At 36.5% G+C, this 23571-nt stretch overlaps 1 protein-coding gene across 1 annotated transcript in view; it reads right to left on the bottom strand.

Moving 5' to 3' along the window:
* The window catches only part of DMD (dystrophin), a 1921612-nt gene that overhangs the window by 653180 nt on the left and 1244861 nt on the right, over positions 1 to 23571 (bottom strand). Inside the window, exon 48 of the mRNA XM_041000021.1 lies at positions 19695 to 19859. Coding sequence (XP_040855955.1) covers positions 19695 to 19859 — 165 coding nt within the window. The remainder of the gene's footprint in view (positions 1 to 19694; positions 19860 to 23571) is intronic.

Raw genomic sequence — 23571 nt, 5'->3', positions numbered from 1 at the left:
TAGTTAAAAGGTCAGTTACTTGGGGAAAGATATTTTTGCTCAAAGGATCAACAAAGTATAGCAAATCCAATTAAATTCACTTAAATTGTTCTTCAGTATATTTTTCCTGTGAGTAAAGAAAATTCTTTTAAAGAAGCTGGTAATCACCTTGCGGAACATGGAAAAGTAGGTGAAACAAATTTAGAAGTTCCAACACCTTTCCATGAAAATAAAACCAGACATGGAAAAACTAAAAAGCAAAGTAACAAACAACTCTAAGCAGCACCATATGACTATGTAAAGACAATACAATTCTGCTGAGATTCTCAGCTGTGCTGAAGATGGTAACTGGCTGCCATAATATTAACTGCTACAGCGATATTAACAAAGGTTGTTAAATATTTACTGTCAAACACTATCTTTCATAAATGTTTCCCTGACAAAAAGGACTTTATTCAATTTTATGGATGTTGAAATTGAGGGATTAGGTCAATTGCCCGAGATGAAAAATCTAGTGAATGGCAGAATTCCAGCACATTCACTAAATGTGTGTCAGTACGTACCCATTTGCCTATCTGCTATGTAACCTTAGTGTGTGTGCATACAACCACATGCATGTTCATCTGCCTGACTGTACTTTATTATGCATTTTTTTCTAAATTTGACAGGCATGCTTTTCTAGATCATGCTAATTTTTTTCTATTCTTCTTCAACACCTAAGACATTCTATAATAAGTTTCCAGAGTATAAATGAGAAAAAAATCCTGTCTCTTCCCACAGGAAAGGAAATGAATTCTTGCATAGCCTTGAAAATGCTCCAAGGGTTTTTCTTTGTGGGTTTATGATTGCTAAACCTCTGATGTACAGGTCAGAGAACTGGTTCGAATAAACCTTTTATCTCACAAATGGCCTCACATTTTTTGTAATTTAACATAAGGTGAAAAAAAAGGTCACTACTAAAGTGGAAATAGCTAATTATAGGAGCCTGTTTTTGGAAGAAAAAGTGTTCAACTTCAAAGAACATTCAGACAAGAAATTTTTCATGAGATTCAACAGCAACAACAACAAAAAAACTCATTTCTAGTTACAACATTCTCATTTAATTCTTCTTTCCCCGTTTTATTCTCAAATGTCCTTTGAAATGCAAGTTTGTGTACCTTATAATTTCATAAGTTTTATTTTGATCAGAATAGTGACATTTGACTATGATCTCATGAACAAGTTTAAGAAAAGAATATGTTTTTAAAATTATTTATTTATTTTTTAATTGAGAAGTCGTATATATCGAGATGAGAAGAGACAATGAGGAACATCTTCCATCCACTGGTTTCTGAAACCAGAAGCCAGGAGGAGCCTCTTCCAGGTCTCCCACGCGGGTGCAGGGTCCCAAAGCATTGGGCCGTCCTCTACTGCTTTCCCGGGCCACAAACAGGGAGCTGGATGGGAAGCAGAGCTGCTGGGATTAGAACTGGTGACCATATGGGATCCCAGGTGTTCAAGGCAAGAACTTTAGCCACTAGGCTACTGTGCCAGACTCCAGAAAATAGTCTTTGCTAATTGAGTAACAGGGAGTGATTTTTTAAATTAATGCTCACTAACAGTATATAATAATCTTTTATAAATTCAAACCTGATGGATTTTGAAATGGAGTATGTTAGAACTTTCATTTTTAGTTATACCTTATTAAACAGCATTGCTGATACAGACTAGGTGTTGATATGACAGGCACTGAAGCAATATTTAGTGAGGAAAAAGCAACAAGAAAACCTCTGTAAATGACAGCAACTTTTATGAAAATTAACATACATTTTTATTTTCATAAGAATTGCTTTATTGTATATTGTATTTTTAATTCATCATTAAGCTGGTTGTCAGTGTGTTTGTGTCTGAATGTCGCTGGAAATTAGGTGTTCTTAAATATAGGATATTGGGTGAACATTTGTCTTGTTTCATCTCATTTTAAACATGTTTACTTCATTTTATCTACTACTAACATTAAATATATGTTATGACAATATATATGAAAACTCTATAAAGAGACTATAATTAGGGGCCAATGTGATTGATATCTGAACTAGCTAATGTTCTGATATACAGTGCTGGCACTCTATATGGGTGCTAGTTTGTGTCCCGGCTGCTCCACTTCCCATCCACCTCCCTGCATGTGGCCTGGGAAGTCAGTGGAGGATGGTCGAAATCCTTGGGACCTTGCACCTGCATAGAACACCAGGAAGAAACTACTGCTCCTGGCTTCAGATAGGCTCAGCTCTGGCCATTGAGGTCACTTGGGGAGTGAACCAGAAGATAGAAGACCTTTCTCTCTGTCTCCCATTCTCTCTATAAATCTACCTTTCCAATGCAAGTAGGTAAGTCTTTAAAAAAAGAGAGAGAGACCAAAATTAGCCTTTTCAAGTACATTTAAATGTTCACTCATTTACACAAATAAGTTTTTATTTTTTAAAATTAAATATTGAATGCATTTCTGTGTATGGGAAAGGATGTGAGAATATAAGCACACTGACATGCAAATGCATGAGGATACTTCAACAATTGGTAGAAAAAGGAATTGAAATTAGATATGTCAAAATTTAAAAATATGTATGTTGGAATCAACAGGTATCAAAGATATTTTATAGATACTGTAAGTGATTTAATTAGCTCATTGTTATTCATTCCCTGACTTAAAATGTCTGCTAACTGCCTTTCAGCAGAAGTAACTGCTACAACACTGAACTCAATCGTTGAAGGCAATTCAAGGTATGCCACTTTCTGTCTTTCCCCACAAGACAGTAATATATTGTACAGGAGCTGCTATTTGAGCTTGAGTCGTACATTGAGAAGTCATTTGCAGCAGATACACAGTCTAGAATGAGAAAACCTTAACTGAAATTGTAGTATGGAGTAAAGCTAGGCTCATTTACAAACACATGAACAGGCAGTAAATGTATGTGGCTCTGTGTCACTGGAATTTGGGGCTTGCTTGTCACTGGAGCAGGAGTTGACCATTACAACATCACAGTAAAGCAAACAAACTAAACAACAAATAAGATAAGGCTTTCTGGGAAGAAACTACACAAGTAAGCCTTTAAAATAAATGTGCCTCACTCATATATGTTGACTGCATCATGCCTCATCCACATATAAACTGTTTGCTAAAAAGGGTAGCAAGAAAAGAAAAATGAAATGGAATCAATATTGTGTTAGAGACTGACTTCTCTGGCCTAGATTGTCAGGCGGACTCTGACAAATGAAGGCTGATGGATGGAAAAAAACACAACACTCTACAGTTGAGTTTCTTTCTCTTCTCCTTCATGCTACAGAGCTGTTCTTTTATTTATCTTCAATTAGTTTGCTAGACCACGGCATGGTTGCTCTCTTTCACTTAACTGCATGCTGTCAAGAATATGCCATGGTGAATGACAATGAATGGCAGGTTCTCTACTTCCATTCAGAGCTAATCAAAGGCAGCCCACCAAAACGTGGATTTTTTCTTGTTTTTGATACAGAGGATATATGGATTTCAAAAATAATATGTCCAAATATACAAAGTATAATGCAGTATTGATTTTTAAAGCAATAAGTATGGCACAAATGAGACGCGACGATCTACAAAGCTGCATATCTGAAATGTTGCAGGTCAACAAAAAAGCAGCAAGTTGTGATGAAGGAGTGAGACTCACAAGTAGCAGTCTCTCGTGGGAACTCTCCTAAAGCAAGGGCTTCAAATTCTTGAAGAAGAATTCTTTCAGCAATTGAGATTTTAACAAACTTAATTCAATATATATTTACACTGTATCATTCATTTACACATCAAGCATTATATTTACACAACACATATTATGTACTGGGTACTAGATATGTAATAGTAGCTACAACAGACAAAATTTTCCTATGAAATGAATCTCACATTCTAATGGAGACATTGGCTCATAAAAGAAATTATGATACATCAGGAAATATAAAAAGGTAATGAGAAAAAAAAACCGAAGCATTGAATGGGGATGGCAGAGGTATGTGTGCCACAAGAAGAGGTGAAATGTGGACATTTCAGAAATATTCCTAGTGAAAGTTTCACTGAAGAGTGAGACTGGGACAGGTTTATGTGTGGTATGCTCAATAAGAAATTAAAGAAGCCAGGGAGAGGGAAGTACTGAGAACAAAGGAGGGTAGCTCAAACTACAGCCAGAGATCTTGGGGAGGAGGGAGAGTCAGTCCCACAAGGCACCACAGGAAAAATTTTGGATATTATTTGAACTGAGATGAGATGAGGAATGTAGGGTGTCTTCAGCTGAGGAATGATGCAATTTATTTTCCATTGGTCGTTTTAGCTGCTGTGTTCAAATTAGATGTAAGGAATGCAGAAGACATATAATTGTTAAAAATAGATCCTTGAGTGTGTTTAATTTTCTCTGCTAAGAAGGAAATATATATTTGTAGAAAACTGAAGCTTTTATTTTGAAAACTCTTATACATGCAGCTATTAAATGAGGGCTAAATCTACCATCTGGTTTAATAGTAATATGAGACTGCTTTAAAAAATAAACATTAATTAAAATTGAGTCTACCAAGTACCATTATTTTCATGAATCCTTATTGATAAAGGATATAGGTTACCTGATGCAATTTTTTCAGACTAATTACTATACCTATAAGCTCTATATATTTATTTATGTATAGAAGAAACATAAAATTCAATTTCCTAGGGTTATGTAATGTCTAAAGAAAGTTTTGATGAGAGCATAATTTTAGTTTAAATTAAGGTTTCTCCATCTCAGATCTATTTCCATATTGGGCTGGGCATTTTGTTTTTTGGTAGGACCTAGTCCAAATACACGTGTACTACTGTGTATTTTACAGCCTCCCTGGTCACTATACATATATGTGAAAACCTGAAAATCAAAAACATCTCCAGAATTTACTGAAGTGTCCAGGAAGGCAGCAGCACCTCTGGTTGAGTCCCACTGCATCAGTAGCAGTAGCAGTAACAATAAAAGAAATGTGCACCTGTTCGTGGTCTACATTTCCAGTATGCATGCAGTATCATGACTTCATATGAATGTTGCTCTTTTTAAAATATATACCACTGTGCACAATATTATTTGTTCAGTACACTACTTTAGATACATGACTAAGCACACTATGAAGTTGATTTGAATGTGGCACTGATGAACACTAACCATAAATGCATGTTTCACTTTCTGCCAGAATACTTCCCTAAGAGTATCCCAAAGGAAGTAGGTAATACAGTAAATTTTATATAATAGAGAGGCATATACAATGGGAAGTAATTTTGATTCAGCTCTGAATTAAGGCCAGTAACATTTGGATTAATATCAATACTGCAACACAACTTTAAATTATTATCTATAATGTAATTGGACATAATTGTTAAAGTCTGGACAGAATACTCATTAAAAGTGTGCCTGGTGCTAAATACTGGAATTTTCTTTATGAAGGTAAAACAGCAGTTGGGGTAATTTTCATTAAAAGCAAAGAAAAGAACAATTTAATTTTGACTTTATGACTGACACACACTTCAAATAAAAGTAAGGAGGTTTTGTTTCTTACTATCAGGTGCTAAAGTAAAATTATAGTCATCATTTAAAATAACTCTTAAAATTACTATAGAACCTGTAAACTTGAACAATAAAATGGGTAATTGAGTTAAGCTATGCTTAAAAGAACCCAACAAAGCCCCTAAATTTCTTCTGAGTAACATTTCTGTAAACATGTACAGAAAATAAGGCAGATGAAATGGTTTCTGAATTCAAGGAAAGCAGTACATAATGGGATTACTCAATGTGCAAGTCTTGATCTTGGATACCAAATCTTCACCTAGTCCCTCATACTTAATTTCCATACTTCTGTAACTTTTCTGATTGCTATGTCTACAGCTAAGTGACCATATTCTTTAATTTTTATTTTTCATGATAAAGTTCCACAGGCACAGGGCTCTCCTTTCCACTCTCTCTATCGGCCTCCCCAACCCCCACTGTTTTCCCCCATGTTATTACAAACATCTATATACATATATTCACCTAAAGGAACTGTATAATGGAGACCAGCATACCAAGAAGTGAAGATACATTGCAGTTCCTTTAGGTGAATACATGCATATAGATGTTTGCTTCTTGTTGAGAAAGAAGCTCACATGTACAAGGTAAGCACTTGGACATTCATTGGGTAGACAAATAGCATTACTACAAGAGAGCCAAAGATCAGAAAAGAGTCCACGTCCCAAGGTGGAGTTCTTTGGATTCTCATGCAATTTTCTCTCATTGCTCAACCCAGCTGCCTTCTTTGAGAGAAGGAGTGTATGAGACTCTGAAAGACTAGGCCTTTACCTAAGAGACAGCAACTCATACAAAGACTGTAAATTAGATGACAGAGTGAGACATTTTTTTTCTCATTACCCAATATGGGGAGACTGATGAGGCTCACTCAGGAGACAGTTGAAAATATTGCCTGTGTGTGTATCAATATTTGATCCCAATGCATCCTGTATTATCCTGCTACATATTATATTCATGAATGTTTCTACTTAACAATCCTTGACTGTGTTTTTCAAAGTGTGGCTTCAACAACCAGCAATATCAATATTATTAGGAAACCACATTTTAGTTTAATCTAAATAATCTTTGGTTTACTGCATACACCTTTAAATTTGAAAAGCATGACATACACTAGATAGCATAGAGTATAATTGTAAATGGGTGTTAACCTCATAAGTTTAATTCATTGCATATTTATGGATTAAGCATTTATATTTCCATGAGGCAGCTTTATGAATAAACAGTTTCCTGGGTATGGCTTTGTAAAATGGAAAAATCAAGAAAGGTGGTTGTGTCTTTCAAAAATATTATGATTATAAAAACTGTATCAAATTGAGCACAGCAAATTACAGATACACAGCAGTTCTGGATGTGTCTGAAACTCCTGCCTCGTATCACCAAGGGTGGCAATTTACAAGTTCAAAACCTTCCTCATTTAACTTCTATTGTTTCTACCCTGTATTCTGTTTGCCAATCAAAGCAGCCCCTGGGAAATATAGTTGGTAAACCAGGTGGTCCATTCATCCACTTAAACAGAAGTTGTTTGAAAACTACTGGAAAAGTTCCCATCTTTCTCCTCCATACTTGACTCAGAAAAGGGTGGTATCATGTGCAAGGCAGACACAGCTTTCTCTAGTTAAAAATAATAACAGCATTGCATCCAATTTCTTCCATAATTTCCTTTCAAGTATCATTATCTAAACTTATTTTAACAAAGCAGAGGCAGATTGCTATATATATATTTTTTCAACTCCACAGGGATGATTTCAACAAGAGTATAAAAATTGTAGTGTGACAAAATGACTTTTTGAAGATGTATCTGGAGCAAATGAATGATCTAGGATATAATAAAGTCAGATTTGGGAGAAACTGTTATAACATTGGCAAGTAGAAAATAAATAAATACAGAATTCTTTCATTTCTACTGTGTTAGTTTTCTGTATGTCAAGAGCAATGATACTCTGGCTGCAAAGAACCAAACAAATAGCAGTTAGAGGGAACTGATGGAGATTAGAAAGCCCCCAGCTGTTCAGAATTAACTCTCTTGATCTATACAAATTACATCTCAGGATACCAGTAAAACTGCCAAGGCAGATGGCTAACCTCAATGGGTATTTTTTGAGATTGGGATAGACGAGTTTGATTCTCATAAGAAAAAATTAGGTGTGGGAATAAAATTTTAAGCTTCTGAATTATTATTTAACATTTGGCTAGAAAGTGCAAGGTAGGGAGAAAGCACACATTTTCTTCAGTTAATGAAGAATGAGTTGACACAGGTGCTTTGAAAAGACAGGCTCTACTCTAGCTATCATGTATTGTTAGATGAGAAAGAAAGCAAATATTTACACACCAGTTCCACATTTAAAAAATAAAACTGTGTTTATTCTGTAATTTGTCTTCACATTGAACTTCTGCCTAGGACTGTTTGCTAAAAAGGGCAAAGTTCATGTCTATGCAATTCAAAGGTTAGTTTTGATATTTTCAAGTCATAACCTTGAGACTAGAACCTATTTGTCATAGGAAACACTCGTTAAAACTGTTGTAGAAAACCATGTTTTACTTCAAGTTGTAAACTGTATTTGTCACCGTAAGAAAGAAACCAATAATCTAATAGAGAAAATTGGCAGAGAATGTAACAAATAGTGCACAAACAAGGAAATGGAAATGATGCTGGAATATATGAAAAAACTCCTTCAAGGTCAGAGTGTAAATTAAAATGATAATGGGAACTGCTTGTTTATCTTGCTTACCAAATCAAAATGTGTGATGACACATTGAGTGGGCAAAGATATAGGGGAAAATCCCTTTATAGTACAAATGAGACTCTTTAGGCAATTCGCCCATATTTACTAAAATGGCAAAGGCTATTGCAACCCAAAGCTTATACTCTAGGGAACTTAATCCTACTTATATACGTGCAATGTGTAAAATTACATGTGCACACAGCAATTCATTGTCATATTGTAGCAACAGCAAAAACAAAACATTAAATTCATTCAATGGAATGATGGTTCAATTAATCATGCTATGTATTTAGAACAGAATGCACGTATAAAAGAGAAATGTTTAAGTGCTAATATTGAACAGTTTCCAGTGTGTAGCATTAAGAGGAAACAAGCAGAGCTGTAGGAAATGTTTAATGTATCATGAATCTTCTCTTTTTATTCTGGTAGTGGAAATAAAGAATATTCACATACACCCTACCCTTAGGAAGCTATCCAGGAAATGAAAAAACTCGGCAGCTTACAAGGAGAGAAAATGGGTGGTAACGAAGGTGCAGCAATGTAGAATTTATGTTCACTAGTGCTTTTGGATTTTGTACCTCTAGAAAAGTATTTTATATTAGAGAAATCTAGGCATTTATATATTGAAAGTTTATTTTAGGGGAATGATTTTACTTCTAGCTTCGTAATAATCCACTAAGCAGTCTCATTGCTAAAATACTAATTAATTTTGCATAAAATTGGGCAGATTATCTAAAATTAGAAGCAACAATAAAACGAAATGTAATCGAAAGCAATGGATCTACATGCCACTTGTTTATATCATATGAAGTACACCATGTTAAATTGTGATATCCTGATGCAGCTTCCGTTATCTTATTCTATTTCATTTTGTCCATTAAATTGACTTGATAAACCATCAATAAATCACCAGCAACAATTTGCAAAATAGTTTTTCAAATGATCTCCCTCTCTACTTTGAAAGTCTTTCTTTAAAAAAAAATTCATTTTTATTGGAAGGACAGATTTACAGAGAGGAGGAAAAACAGAAAGATCTCCTACTTGCTGGTTCACTCCCCAAATGACGTGGCCAGAAGAGGCAGAGTCAGGAACTTCATCTGAATCTCCCACATGGGTGCAGGGTCCTAACGCTTTAGGTCATCCTCCTTTGCTTTCCCAGACTATGAGCAGGAGCCAGATGGGAGGTGGAACAGCTGGAACATGAACTGGCGCACATGTGGGATGCCAGCACTTACAGGTGAAGGATTGGCAAGTTGAATCATTGTGCCAGCTTCTACTTTGAATATCTTAATCTAGCACTTTATGACCCCTCACCTACCTCAGGAAGCTCATGGTTTCTCTATACTATGGACACAGTGCTTCTCAAATCTGAAAGTCTGGTATTCACATCTACTAACGATTTCTAGATTTCTCAAAAAAATACGAGTTTCTCTAAGTGGCACCCAAGCATTCCCAAGCCCAAGGTACACTTCACACTTCAGTATACATCACATAACTAAATTAATTTCAAAATGACAGCCAGATGTAATTGTTATCAGGGTAAATGGAAGTGTCCAGTGATCTGCTATAGACTCCTCTTTTAGCATTTAGGTTGTTTGAATATATATATATTTTAAATTATGAAGTCATAGAAATCAGACATAAATTTAACATTGAAAAGAAACAGTAAGAGATAATACTCTGTATGATACAAATATGACGCAAGATATCCTCCTCTTCATCTCTATTATCAACTGAAATGATGGTTTGAGATATATTGACTTTTGTATTGGGGGCTAAGAACAATTTTTCTTCTTATTTTTTTTTTTGGTAGCATAGACATGGGATAAAGTATTACAGCAGAATAATCAGAACAGAGTAGTGGAATAGATGAATGAGACATGAGTTTCCATAAAGATATTAACCAGAAGCAATGGAAATGAATCAGAAACTGGGCTCAGGGATGGCAGCAAGGTGGTTTCTAAGGCTACCCTTCACCCAGTAGTGGGGGTGTGTTCTCTGTCTTGGTCAGAACCAGATAAGGAAATGGAATACACTAAATCCAAAGTTAAGTAGATTCAATAAATAAATAAATAAATATAAGAAAGACCAGAGAACAGAGAGGATTTTGTAAAAATAAGCAATCAAGAACAACAGGGCCCAGCACAGTAGCCTTGTGGCTTAAGTCTTTGCCTTGAACATGGCAGGATCCCATATGGGCGCAGGTTCTAATCCAAGATGCCCTGCTTCCCATCAAGCTCCCTGCTTGCGGCCTGGAGAAGCAGTGGAGGACGGCCCAAAACCTTGGGACCCTGCACCCGCGTGAGTGACCTGGATGAGGCTCCTGGCTTCGGATTGGCTCGGCTCCAGCCGTTGCGGCCTGTTGGGGAGTGATTCAACCAATAGAAGATCTTCCTCTCTGTCTCACCTCTTCTATATCTGACTTTGCAATAAAAATAAATAAGTCTTTGAAAAACAAACAAACAACAAACATGGTTGATGGCATGTATTCCTGTGACAGACACAATATTCCAATTTTCCTTCACATTTCTTTATTGCTAAGTCGGCTCCGGCATTACAAAAATCTCACCTTTACCCCAAGCCACTGGTATACTGTGTTCAAGACAAATTTATGCCAAACAAAAGTAAATTTAAAATAGCATTGACTATGTTCAGGCCTGTGACATAGAAGTTAAAATGCTGGTTGGGGTGCCTGTATCCTATGGTGGAGTTGCTGGTTTCTAGATCCCACTCCATTCCTACCTCTGGCCTCTTGCTACTGCGCTTCCTGAGAGAAAGCAGGTGATTGCTCCAGTGTCTCTGCCACCCACGTGGGAGATCTGAATTGTGTTCCTTGCTCCTGGGAATTTGGAGAGTGTAGCAACAGATGGGAGAACTTTCTGCTTGACTCATTCACATATTATCTATCTCTCAAAATAAATGGATGCAATTAAAATTATTTTGATGGAAATATTCATTAAGCAAGCTATCATTTAAGCACTCACTTGTCCACCAACAAAAAGATTAATCAGCAAAAATACGCTGAGTATGTTTAATAAAGATTTATCACATGCGACACATATATTTAGGTTATTTGGCTATTGTTAGATATACTTGTTAATAATTGTAAGTAAAATTCAACCTAAACGATTTTAAAGAGTACCTAGAGCCTTACAGATACAGGAAAATGTTGTTAAAAATTGAATTTAAGTCCTCAGCGATATAGTTGTCACACACAAGTATGATTGAGAGGTTAATAAAAGACTTTATAGCATAAATATATATTGCACTAGGAGAACATTTTTGGGGAAGTGGAATGGAAATATGATTTAAAGAAGAAAAGGAATAACATCAACTTCTATTTATTTAAGATGAGCTTGTTTATGTATTTACGTAGTGGATAATGGTAGATATCATATTGCCATGGTATTCTACCAGACACATTCAGAAGAGTAATGTAACACATTTTAAATGTCAGCATTTACCATGCCTCAAGAGAGAAAATCAGATGCCACCTTTGAAATGTACAATGAGATATTCACTTGACTAAACTGTTCAGAATGGTTTGAATGCCACTGTAGGGAGACTGTTTTGGAGCCCTCCTTGATTTGGCAGAGGTGGATGGAAAGCTGCTTTTTTTTGAAAGCAGGGGAGGTAGGCGTGTTGCAAGCCATATTTTTCTCCTTAGGAGCTCTCACCATAATTCCTGTTACATCATGTACTGTCCCATCCACAATATTTTTATGTGCCTTAGAAAATGTTTCCACCTTAGTTTTGCCTTGATCCAACAGGGTACTGGGGAAATTGACTTTCTTATTTTTAATGAAGAGGAAGGTCAATTTAAGACAAGTGAGTTAAGCAAAGTTATGAAGCCATTACATGTCACAGCTGGCATTCCAATACGATTTATCATTTCTCTTCTCATTATCATGTTACCTATACTCACCAATGGTTTCTGGAATTAGTAGAAAGAATAAGATGTAAGACAAACATTATGACATACAGAGCACTCATAAAGAAAAATTACCACCTCATTTTATGAAATATGGAATTTTTCATGAATTTTCACTCTTGTCAAGGCCTTATCAGAGTCAAAACTATACTGTTACCTACAAGCGTCTGTCTACTTGCAAGGTGAATGAGTTTCACTTATGTTCAATATGTTTCAACAACTGTATTTTAAGGACAAAATCTACTAATATATCTTCAACATATTTTCTGTACCCACTAAAGTGAAACAAACAAAGAAAGTTGCAGCTTTTGTTTTTCTATGAAAGAGGGTTATATACTAGAGGGTCTGGATTCTTCCCTGTTCCTCCCCTTCCCAATACCACTCAGAGAACAAACCATCGTGGTGGAAGGGGATAGGCTGCTGTTTCAGACATCCTAGTCCCATACTGGAGTGCCAGAGCTAACTAAGTTTACTTTAAACTAGTATACATCTATCTAATGAACTATTTGAACAAGAAGTATCTCATCTCATCCCAAAGTGAATTAGATGTTATTAAGTGAATTTTGAGAACACTGACAACACTCCCCACTGATCTGTCAGCGAGTCCAGCTCCTTAAGTGCAACTCTAGACCAACACTGCTACTCCCCTCGCTTCCAAGTATCCATGGACATGTTGCAAGGACATGATTTGATACTGAAATTTTTTATTGTATCTTTAAGACTGATTAAAGTACTGGGTGCCTTTGTCAAAAACCACCAGCAGCTTAGAACATGGACAACAGCCATTGAGGCCTCATCACTTGAACTTCAGTTATTTGTTATTTAGAAAACTCTCATGAAAAGGTATCTTATGTACGTATAAGAAATTATTTGTAGAGATCTCCTTTGAGTTTCCTTTTTTTTTTTTTTTTTTGGTGTATCTTTGGTGCCTCCTTTCCTTAGGGGAAATTCTCACTGTTCAGATTCTGAAGACACCTGCTGATTGATAACATGTTCCAGCACTATGGTACTAAGTCTGTTTCCTTCCTGGTGGGTGTGATATCACTAAAAACAATTTGGAGCTTTCAGCAACCCCTTTAGGGAATGTGAAATCTCCCCAAATTGGTTCAGCTAAGACTTCTCCTGACCCATTATCTCTGCTCTTCCAGCCTCATTTTATAATCTTTGACACTCCCTTGGTTCCTTTGTTTTTTTTTTTTTTTTTTTTGATAAGTCCCTCTGAAATCCTACCTGTTATATCCCTCTTTTCTTCCCTGCCAGACTTTTTGGCTTTCTACTCCAGCCTCTCAAATACCTATAATTTCTCAATCATTGTTCTCATTGCCCTTATAGTGTTCCAAGAAAAGCTCAGGATCCTTTCCAAAGACTGAAAACCCAACACTGAAAACATTAACTAGAAAGAGATCAGACATTCCATCCACTCAAATGTGCACTGGAGACAGCCTTATTCATGCAAATTTTAGCTTACAGCTCCATAAATTACACATCATATCAACTTGATGGGTAGGACTTTGAAAACACAGCATTGATAATGCTCTTCATGAAAATGAAACCTAATCATTTTTGCCTTGCCTTTTTATTTAAGGTTAAAAAAAACGATAATAATAATAATAAACAAAACAAAATAAAATTAGGCATCCAGAATTCAATGTTTTTCAGTGTTGGAAGCAGGAACTCAATTAGTTGAGCTTTCACAGCTCTCTCCCATAGTCGGGGTCAGTAGGTAACTGGGGTTAGGAATCAGGTATTCAATAAAAGCATCCTGATATGAGATATGTATTGTGGCATTTCATTTGCTAGGCTAATCACTCGTTACTTCCACAAAAGTGTGAATACACATATACTACTACTCCTGCTATTATTATGGCATTGTCAAAAGTGAACATCATATATGCTCTTTAGCAGACTGCTAAATTTATAGCATAATCCTTTAGCAGTGTAGTCTACACTGTATAGTGTGGATTACATTTTTAATTTCTTTATGAAAATTTTCAGCAGAGCAAAATAAAAAGACCTATGTGGTTAAATCACCTTGATATACGAAAGTATATACAGAGATTAGCTCCATTTTGTAAACATATATCATTACAATGGACACGCATTATGAACCTAGAGGGGAGAACAAAGGGGAGGGGAGGAGGGAATTTGGGGGAGGGAAGAGCCCATTGCCAACTAAATTGTATCAAAAAAACAATAAAAAACCATCTTACATTGCTATTTGATCAAAAAAGGTGAATGCAGAGATGATGTTATACATTTTAATAAGCAACAACAACATACTTTGCAGATTGTTAGGGTCCAGTCCTACTGACTTGGAGGTATCTTTCATTTATTTGCTATAAGGTTTTGTTACATGCCTATAGATTGGGCTGGATTCTGCTATCATGTATTTCCTATTAGACTTTACCTATTTTCAATTTTTCTGCTTTCCTTCAAGATCTGCGTACAACTTTCCAGATTAACATTTCCAATTTTCTCCCACCCTGCTGATTCGTGTCACTGTAAACTGACTTCTCAAGTTCTTCGTGAGATTCTCTATTATCTTGTCACTGTCTTTTCATCCAGAGTATCTCAGGAAGCCCTGCCATCTGAAGCTGGATGATTTGATGCAAGTCACAAAGGACCCATTGCCACAGCAACACCTAAGTGAGCACTTTTGTGGTGCTTGTAGAGACTGCTATGTGAGCCACTCAGAAAGTCCATTGAACTCACACATCTCCCATGCTCTGCTCCAGAAAATTACCATGATTGGAAAATCGTACTGAAGCCTTCCTGATGTCTGTGTCTTTGCTGAAAGTACTTACACAGAAAATCATGAAATCCATCAGAATGTCCTTGCCAGCCTCAGCCTACCATTTAAGGATGACTCCTGACCAACATCTAGGAATTGTGCTCCCTTTCAGACTTGGGGATTGAATTTGAAGCCTACCCAACAAACATCCTCTATTATCAAATCTGAAACTTAGTTCAAACAGTCCTTTAACAAGGGAAAGCTGAAATCCATGAACTAGCATTCCTAAACTGTGCAATAGGAAACCTGGTTTATTCGGAACAACATATTAAGGGATTGACAAAGATGGCCTTAACATGATCTCAGATTAACTAAAGTTGAGATTTTTTCCAAATGTTAATCCTTTTTTTCTTAGATCATTTACTCCAGAAAACTTTCTATTTGAAATTATTTCTCTGCCTCTATGAGATATAAATCTTTTCCTAGTTCTTGCCAATTTTAGAACCCCAGGAATATCTTTCTCAAGGACTTGAAAGTCATATCTTTGAAATACAATCCTTAAGGAAGATAGTGTCTGCCAGGCTCATAGGAAGGTAAGTATCTAACTTTGATATGCTCACGGCCAACACAGATGGCTTAAACATATCAGCTAACATCTTCTCTAACATCATTCAGTGCTTTTCCACTAACTCATCTCAGAATTTAGGAATACTTCCTTCTTTATGTTTCAGCAGAAGTGAATTCAATCTCCCTACTCTATTACAGAAGTCATGCAGGAGATTTTTCTTTCCCGAGTTGTACAGTTTCTTGACAACAATGAACACACACAAAGAAAAGGCTTTTGGTGTTCATGACTTTAACAGTCACTCACAACAATTGTGTTCTTTGATACTATTCAGTGTGGGATTGAAATTATAGGTATTTGTGTGTCTTACATGTTAAACTAGAGCTAGCAGTACAACACATTGTGCTTAGTTGTAACTCACAGAATAAAACTCATTATTGAGGAAATATAGAAAAACATATTTCCAAAACAGACCAGTCTTTTAGTCTATTGTTTATATCAGCTTTAATCCCATGTCAGAATGCCTTTATTTTTTAAATGCCCAGCCCTGGATACTAATTCCAGCTTTCTGCTGATGCAGATGCTTGGAGAATTTGGGTTCCTGTCACTAATACAGGAGACATGATCTGAGTTCCTAGTCTGGCTTAAATCAGCAATTGTGGACATTCAGGGAGTGAGGCAGTGGATAGAAACCTTCTCTACCTCTTCTGCTCTATCTTTCAAGTAAAAAGAAAACATAACTTGTGGTCATTAAGTACAACAATTAAATAGTACTTGGGACACCCGCATCCAGTATCAGAGTGCCTGGTGCTGCTTCTGGCATTGTGCTAATATGCACATTTGGAAGTAGCAGGTGACTGATCAAAGGAATTAGGTCCCTGTGACCTACATAAGAGACCCAGACTGAGCTCTGGGATTTTGGTTTTAGCTGTGGTTGTTGCAGCCATTTGGGGAGTAAGCCAGTCTGTTTTTCTGTAGGTCACTCCTTTAAAAAAACAAAACAAAGCAAAAACTAAAAGTAAATATAATTGAAAAAGAAGCAAAATTCTCTCCCTGTCATCATTATAAAAGTAAACTTTAAAATAAAGTATGCATCCCACCATAACTCATCATATTATAATAAAAAGTTTGGAAAGTAGTAGTTAGCAGTTTTGTGTCAGATAAATAGTATACCTCTAGCTCATTAGTGAAAGTACTCATTAAAGATTAAAAACATAAGATCCTTTATAGACATTCTAAACTGGTCCCTGGATCTTAGCATTCAATTATCATTTGTGAGATCTGAAATCAACATTGTTTATGTCGAAATTGAGAGTATATTTGAAAATCAAAATTCAAAGGCATGCCTTGTAGTGAGCTGACTGATAGGAAGGGGCTGTGATTACGCCTCATTTTCACCCTCTACATCATGATCTCATTGATTATGTTTCTCAGCTTGCTAAGGCTTCTGTGAGGTGACTTTCAAGATGAATATTGCTATTTGCAGGATTTCCTGAACAGGAATATTTCAGGAGTAAATTGCATAAACCCAAGCGAAGTGCAGTCAATTTTCATTTCAGCATAAACAATGTATTAGAACAGAGCCCTTTAGGCTTTCTTTTTTAAATATTTTGCTTTTATTACACAGCTAGCTGAATTGTATCCAGGAGCATAAAGTGCCAAGCAGGCAAAACTGAGGCTCACAGAGACTATGGCATGCTTTACCAGGTGTTTAGTGTTTGATAAGAGAAAGGAAATGAACCAGATGCCAAATCCACTGGCCCTTGGTTTCAGAGTAGCCATGGCCATCATGACAGATCGAGTTTATTTAGATTTAGGAAATGCTATCAGAGACCTAACTACTTGTACATCTACTTTCTTTGCATTAACTCATACAAAGGGGCTGTGCGTGTGTGTGTGTGTGTGTGTGTGTGTGTGTGTGATTACAAAAAAAACTTTTATTTAATTGGTTGTATTTACTTGGAGGCAGGGAAATATAAATAATGAGAGAGAGCATCTATCTGCTGGGTCACTCTCAAATGCCCACAACAATGAAGCTTGGACCAGGTGACAGATAGCAGTGAGGAACTCCACCTGGATCTGCCCTGATGGTGCAGTGGTGGCAGGGACTCAAATAATTCAGCAATTATCTGCTTCCTGGAAGGACACAACTGGCCAAAAACTGGCATCAGGAGAAGAGCTAGAATTCCAACTCAGGCACGGCCACATGAATCCCAGGCATTCCAAATGACAAGTTTACCACAGCTCCCAACATCTGTTCCCTAGTATATGTAAAGGAGGTTTCTTCCTCAATGCTAAAATAAACGCATGTATCTTCCAAACCACCTAAAAATTTAGCTGTGGTTTGCAGAAGTTTAAAGCTAAGCATAGCAAAATGCATTTTTCCAGTTTTGTTTACTTGAAAAAAGTTTAATTTCTTTAGGCAGAGTGACAACAGACTACAAATACAAAAAAAAACCCATGCCTTAAAGCATAGGACCTTTGTGTAATCTTAATAATTCACTTATAATACTCTGATGAGAAATCAAAGTTAGACAAATACATCAACCACTAGTTATTATGTTATTTACACAGATCACCATTTCCTGATTGCAAAAGTGTGAGGATTATTTGGAGAAATTCAATAGGTATAAGCATATTCAGCATTGTCTTGGGAACAATTACAAGCAGAAGAAAAGGACTAAAAGAATATTCTTCAAATCTGCACTCTGGTGATGAACAAGAAGATACACAGAAGAATAGGCTACAGTGCCGAGCCCACAAATTGAGCACTTTGAAAGAATACAAGATCCAAGATCACTGAAGACGGGGTCAGGCTAGTTTGTATCGGACCAAATAACAGTATTGCCTTGTCGTGACTGTTTACTGAGTACTGAAATATTCAGTTCCTCTAAACTGTTAATACTAAACTAAACTGGAAGAATGCATTTAAAGAAGAGATAAAATTATGGACAAGTGCCATGGAATGGTAGGGGTGTGAGGATCCCTCATTGTTTGGTATGGCTAGTAAATAAGGGAAGTTATTGATAGAGTAAGAGGATAGGAAAGTTAACTTCAGGGGAAGAGCACTTTATAACGATATCTAAAGAGCCTGGGCATTATTTTCAAGGCAACTAATCTGCCAGAAAATTTTAAATAAGCAATGGCCAAATATTAGGACACTTCAAAACGTCCAGGGAAAAGCTAAAGAAGGGCATTTGGCCTAGCGGTGAAGACTCGGGCTGAGACGTCTGCATCTCCCCATGGGATTATGTTGGCTTTGAGTGACTCTAGCTGTTTTCTCCAGTTTCCTGTTAGTGTGGATCCCGGGAAGCAGCACTAAAGACTCAAGTAATTAGTTCCTCATCACTCATGTTAGACACCCAGATTGGCGTCAACATCCTGGCTGGGCACTGCAGGTCTTAAGGAAGTGAGCCAGTACACAGGACCACTATCTTTCTGTCTATAAATCACAAATGCAAAAACTACCATTCATTTTGGTGAAAAGAATGCGTAAAATGCACACAGTTTTCTTCTTAATATGTGCTATCCACAGAAGTCTTGCTCCTATTCATTAAGTACAATTAAAACAGGTATGGAAATTGGAAGACATACACACTCTCAGGATTTAAATTTAATGAAGATATTAGTTCTAGTAAATTCTGGAAGAAAAAAAAAACCAGAAAACTAGTCAAAATGTCATAATTGTTACCACTATAAAGAGAAAGATGATGCTCACAATGATTACTTACCCAACCAAGCTAAAACCAGGTTCCTGAATCTCCTCCTGCCATTATAAAATCCTATTTTAATAAAGTTTTAACTCCCCACCTTTCACCTCTGATTGCCCTGCAATTTGATCAGGGTATTCATACTCTATCACAAGCCAGGTGATATCTAATTACCCCAATTTGTCTCGAGTAAGAAATCCTGTTAGCTTGGCTTAGCCAGACAGCCCTTACCTTTGATGTTTCCACTTAATTTTTGCATCCACTGGCCCCTGCACTGATCTTTGGCTAGAAATTCCCATGATGTATTTGGATATGAGCTAACCCCTTCCCAACACCGATTGCCTCTTAGTGGCCCTAGATATGGTCTATCTTACCATGCATTAATGAGCAGTTTTTTTTCTTTAATGATAATAATTGAAAAACTTATTTTAGTGATATACCCATTCTTTTAGAAAACAACTTTTAAAGCAAAAGGTCCTGACCTTGATATCAAATGTTCCTACTTGACTTGATTGGTTACAAATTTCCAATTGATTCCTGATCGGCACCAGCCACAGAAGCAGCTGCTTTAATTGCTCTTCCAGCTGTCCAAGGTCTTTCACGTGAGCCTCAATCTCCCTTTGCTTCTCAGGCAAAACTCTAGAAACCTGGAAAGGAAACATTAAAAGAAAACATTAAAATGTAAAAGAGAATTTTAAAAGACATATTACTTGGTGATACAAAAAAAGGGAAAACAAGTTATTTATCTTTAAATGTTTTACAAATATACTGATTTTAGCATTTTCAGAGTATGATATTAATGATGTGTGCTGTGCATTACAATTCAGTTTTAATAAATGTTGGAAATCATCCATTAAAACCATCTGATAATTGTTGACTTTAAAGACATTAGTACCAAAGCTGGTCAGGGTTGGGGGCACAGTGGCTCAATAAGCTAATTCTCCACTGTAAGCACTGGCAGCCCACGTGGTTACCATTTTGTGTCCTGGATCTTCACTTCCCATCCAGCTCCTTACTTGTGGCCTGGGAAAGCAGTAGAGGATGGGCCAAAGCCTTGGGATCCTGCACACACTAGGGAGACATGGAAGAGGCTCCTGGCTTCCTAATGGCTCAGCTCCAGCCATTGCAGGCATTTGGGGATTGAACCAGTGGCTAGAAGATCTTTCTCTCTATAAATTTGCCTTTCCAATAAAAATAAAAAATTTAAAAACATATCTTGTGAAATTCAAAAATACACTTATGCAAATGCATACCCAGCTCCAAGTGATAAAGTAAGTATACTCTTCACTTTTCCACTGACGTATTAAAAATAGTGCTGTGTTTTATATTATATGTCAGACACACTTCCTTTGTGGTTATAAAACTGAATAAGCCAAGTTACTCAGCATTAGTATCACATATGTAACACAAAACCTGTACATTTCAAATGAATGCTTTATACTCATGCAGCATCATGAAATTAAAAGGAAACCAAAGCATAATTTTTGTTTGTATAGCAATAATTTCTTTCACTGTACTTGCTTCCAGCTTTCTTTTATGTTAAGGAAACTTGTACAAGAAAATCTTCCTTTTCTGTAGAAGGAAATTTGGTGAGCCAAGCATTTTTGTAAGCTATAGTTTACAAGCCATAGTGTAACCAAGTAAAACAGAAGATGATTGGGAGGAAAAGAAAAAAAAAAAAGAACATCTGGATTAGAGTAGAATATAACAGAGCAATTACAGATTTAAAAAAATTTTGAGGCAGAGAGATCCATCTTTTCTCTCTTGGTTTACTCTGACAATGCTTGCAACAGTCACACTGGACCAGGGCCAAAGCCAGGGACAAAGAATGCAATCCAGGTCTCCTACACGTATTGTGGGAATTCTATTTCCTGGGTGATCACAGATACCATCAGGATCAACACTTGCATGAAGTGGCAGGCAGGTGCTGGAGCTGAGCTTTGAACCACACACCCTGGTATGGGATGTGGACATCTTAAACTCCAGGCTAACGCTCTTTCCTAAAAGTTATCTTTTACTATGGGCTCAATATTTAGCAAGCATCATGCTTCCAAGTTTCATATTTATTGTCATCTTTAATCCATACAAGGATGCTACAATTATTATCATCCCAGTTTTGTACATGGTTGATGACAAGTTGGGACATATTAAATAGTTGGAAGAACAGTGTAATATGGTACTAAACATTGTAGTGTTTGGAGTTAGGCTACTGGATTTCATAATAGTAAAACATTGAGATGTGCTCAATTTAATCATAAAAGTCAGAAAATGAGGAAAGGAAACAATAAGGACAATCAGTAGGTAAGTAGTCTAAATCAAGAACAGACTGTTGCACAATCCTGAATGCACATTAGCACCCGGAGCGTAAAACCCCTGCTACATGACATCCTAGTCTGCACTGTTAAGTCCAACTGACCCAGACCTGCCTTTATCCTGTGGATCTGTATCTCAACTGGGGGAACTGTGGGTAGGAATACAGGCTTCACACCTTTGTAACGTGAATGGTGTAAAAGATGAATGGGAACTAAAGAAAATGGCTATTGCCTGAAGTTCTCTCTGCACGGACTTCATACTTGCATGAGTGGATGGGGAAACAAACACAGTGCTGTAGTAGCATAGAATAAATGGCCATGAATGATGCACCATGGTGCTGTATCTGTTTGCCTCACATGTATCCCCACAGAAAAGTAACATTCAATGAATTAAACCTACATGTGTTTTGTGAATTAGAACTCTTAACTATCTCTTTAGTATTGAACTTTGATGTGTGTGGGGTGGGGAAAAGGAGCAGAGAGAGAGAGACATAGGTAATAGCACAATTGCAATTCTATCTCTACAGTACATAATTTTATAACATCCTAAACTTGTTTTTTTTTCCCCTAGCACTTTAAAAGGAGGTAACTAAACATTTTGTTTTTATTGTACCATTTCGTACCCACAAGTACATGTAGAAAGCATTTTTTTCAGCTTTGGATAACAGCATCTAAGAGCCTCTAGATTATGAAGCTCCTGGAGATAATAGCCCTCATATTTCCCTAAAATATCTAAAATTGAGCTATGAACTCCTTTTTATCTGATCATGAAATAGTTTTCATTTCATTTAGGCATGCTATGTAAGCACAGCAATCTGCACAGCATTTAACTGAGGTTGTTGGTTTCCTTCTAATCCTCCCAAACTTTACATCCCTGGTTGTAGACATAAAACAAATCCCGACAGAAAACGGTGCAATGGATGGAATAATGACACCATGGCTTATAATGAGACTACATTTTCACCTATTTAAATTTTATTTCTGTTAACCTTCCTCACTGAGCTTGGTGCTGCATTTTTCTACATGATAGGCCTTCAATAATAACTACTAGATGGAATGCTGGAATTTTTTTCAATGATACAGGCAGGATATGCCCAGAGTAATGAACCACATAAAATGTAAATTGCATCTCTAAGTTAAACAGCCAAATTAGCAGACCAAAAATAATAAACTGGACCTTAAGAATAATAAACTTTTTCATGACAAAGGAAAAAATTAGGAACTGTCAAGAGTAAATCAACAAATTGCAAAAACAAAGTTGTGGCTCACATCTCAGAAAACAGAATAATTTTTCTAACATAGAAAATGAATTTGCTATAAATTAATAACAGAAATACAGGCAATGCAAAATAAAATTGGAAGAAAGATCAAGACAGTTGGTAGAAAACACAAAAGGATTTTAGGTACATGAAGAGAAATCTAATCTCTGTACTAATGGAAGAAAAGAAAATCAGAACCACATTATTGCAATGGTAAAAACGGAATAAAAAAATAAAAGCATGATACAGCCAAGGATGAGGAGAAATACAGATTCTTGTATGTAATAGTTGGAATATACAAGTGCTTCAAAAGTTCCTGGAAAATGAAATTATATGACATTTACTTGGGTAAAAAATATTTTTAAAATTCACAAATACAATGTTTCTTTTAAAAGTTCATGGAAAACATGAATATAACAAACCATATGTTGACTCAAGGACCAATATTGTGGCATAGTGGATTAAGCTGCCTGCTGCTGAGCTGGTATCAAATATAGACACAAGTTCCAGTCCCAGCCTCTCCACTCTTGCCATCCACATTCCTACTGCTGTGTCTGGGAAAGCAGTGGAAAACAGCCAGGACCTCTGCACTCAGATGGGCGACCCTTATTAAGCTCTTGTCTCCTGGCTTTGGCCTGGCTTAGCTCTGGCCCTTGCAGTCATTTAGGGAGTGAACCAGCAGATGAAAAATCTCTGTATCTCCACATTTGTAACTCTGCTTTAGGATAAATTAATATTTTCATTTTTAATCTTTGTTGATTGATCTTACTTGTAAGAAAGAGCGAAGG

Source organism: Ochotona curzoniae, unplaced genomic scaffold (assembly GCF_017591425.1).
Source record: "Ochotona curzoniae isolate NIBS_2020 unplaced genomic scaffold, NIBS_Ocur_1.0 contig_1274, whole genome shotgun sequence".
NCBI classification, from domain to species: domain Eukaryota; kingdom Metazoa; phylum Chordata; class Mammalia; order Lagomorpha; family Ochotonidae; genus Ochotona; species Ochotona curzoniae.
Note: the sequence above shows the minus strand (reverse complement) of the source record. Positions and strands in the feature narration are given on the sequence as shown.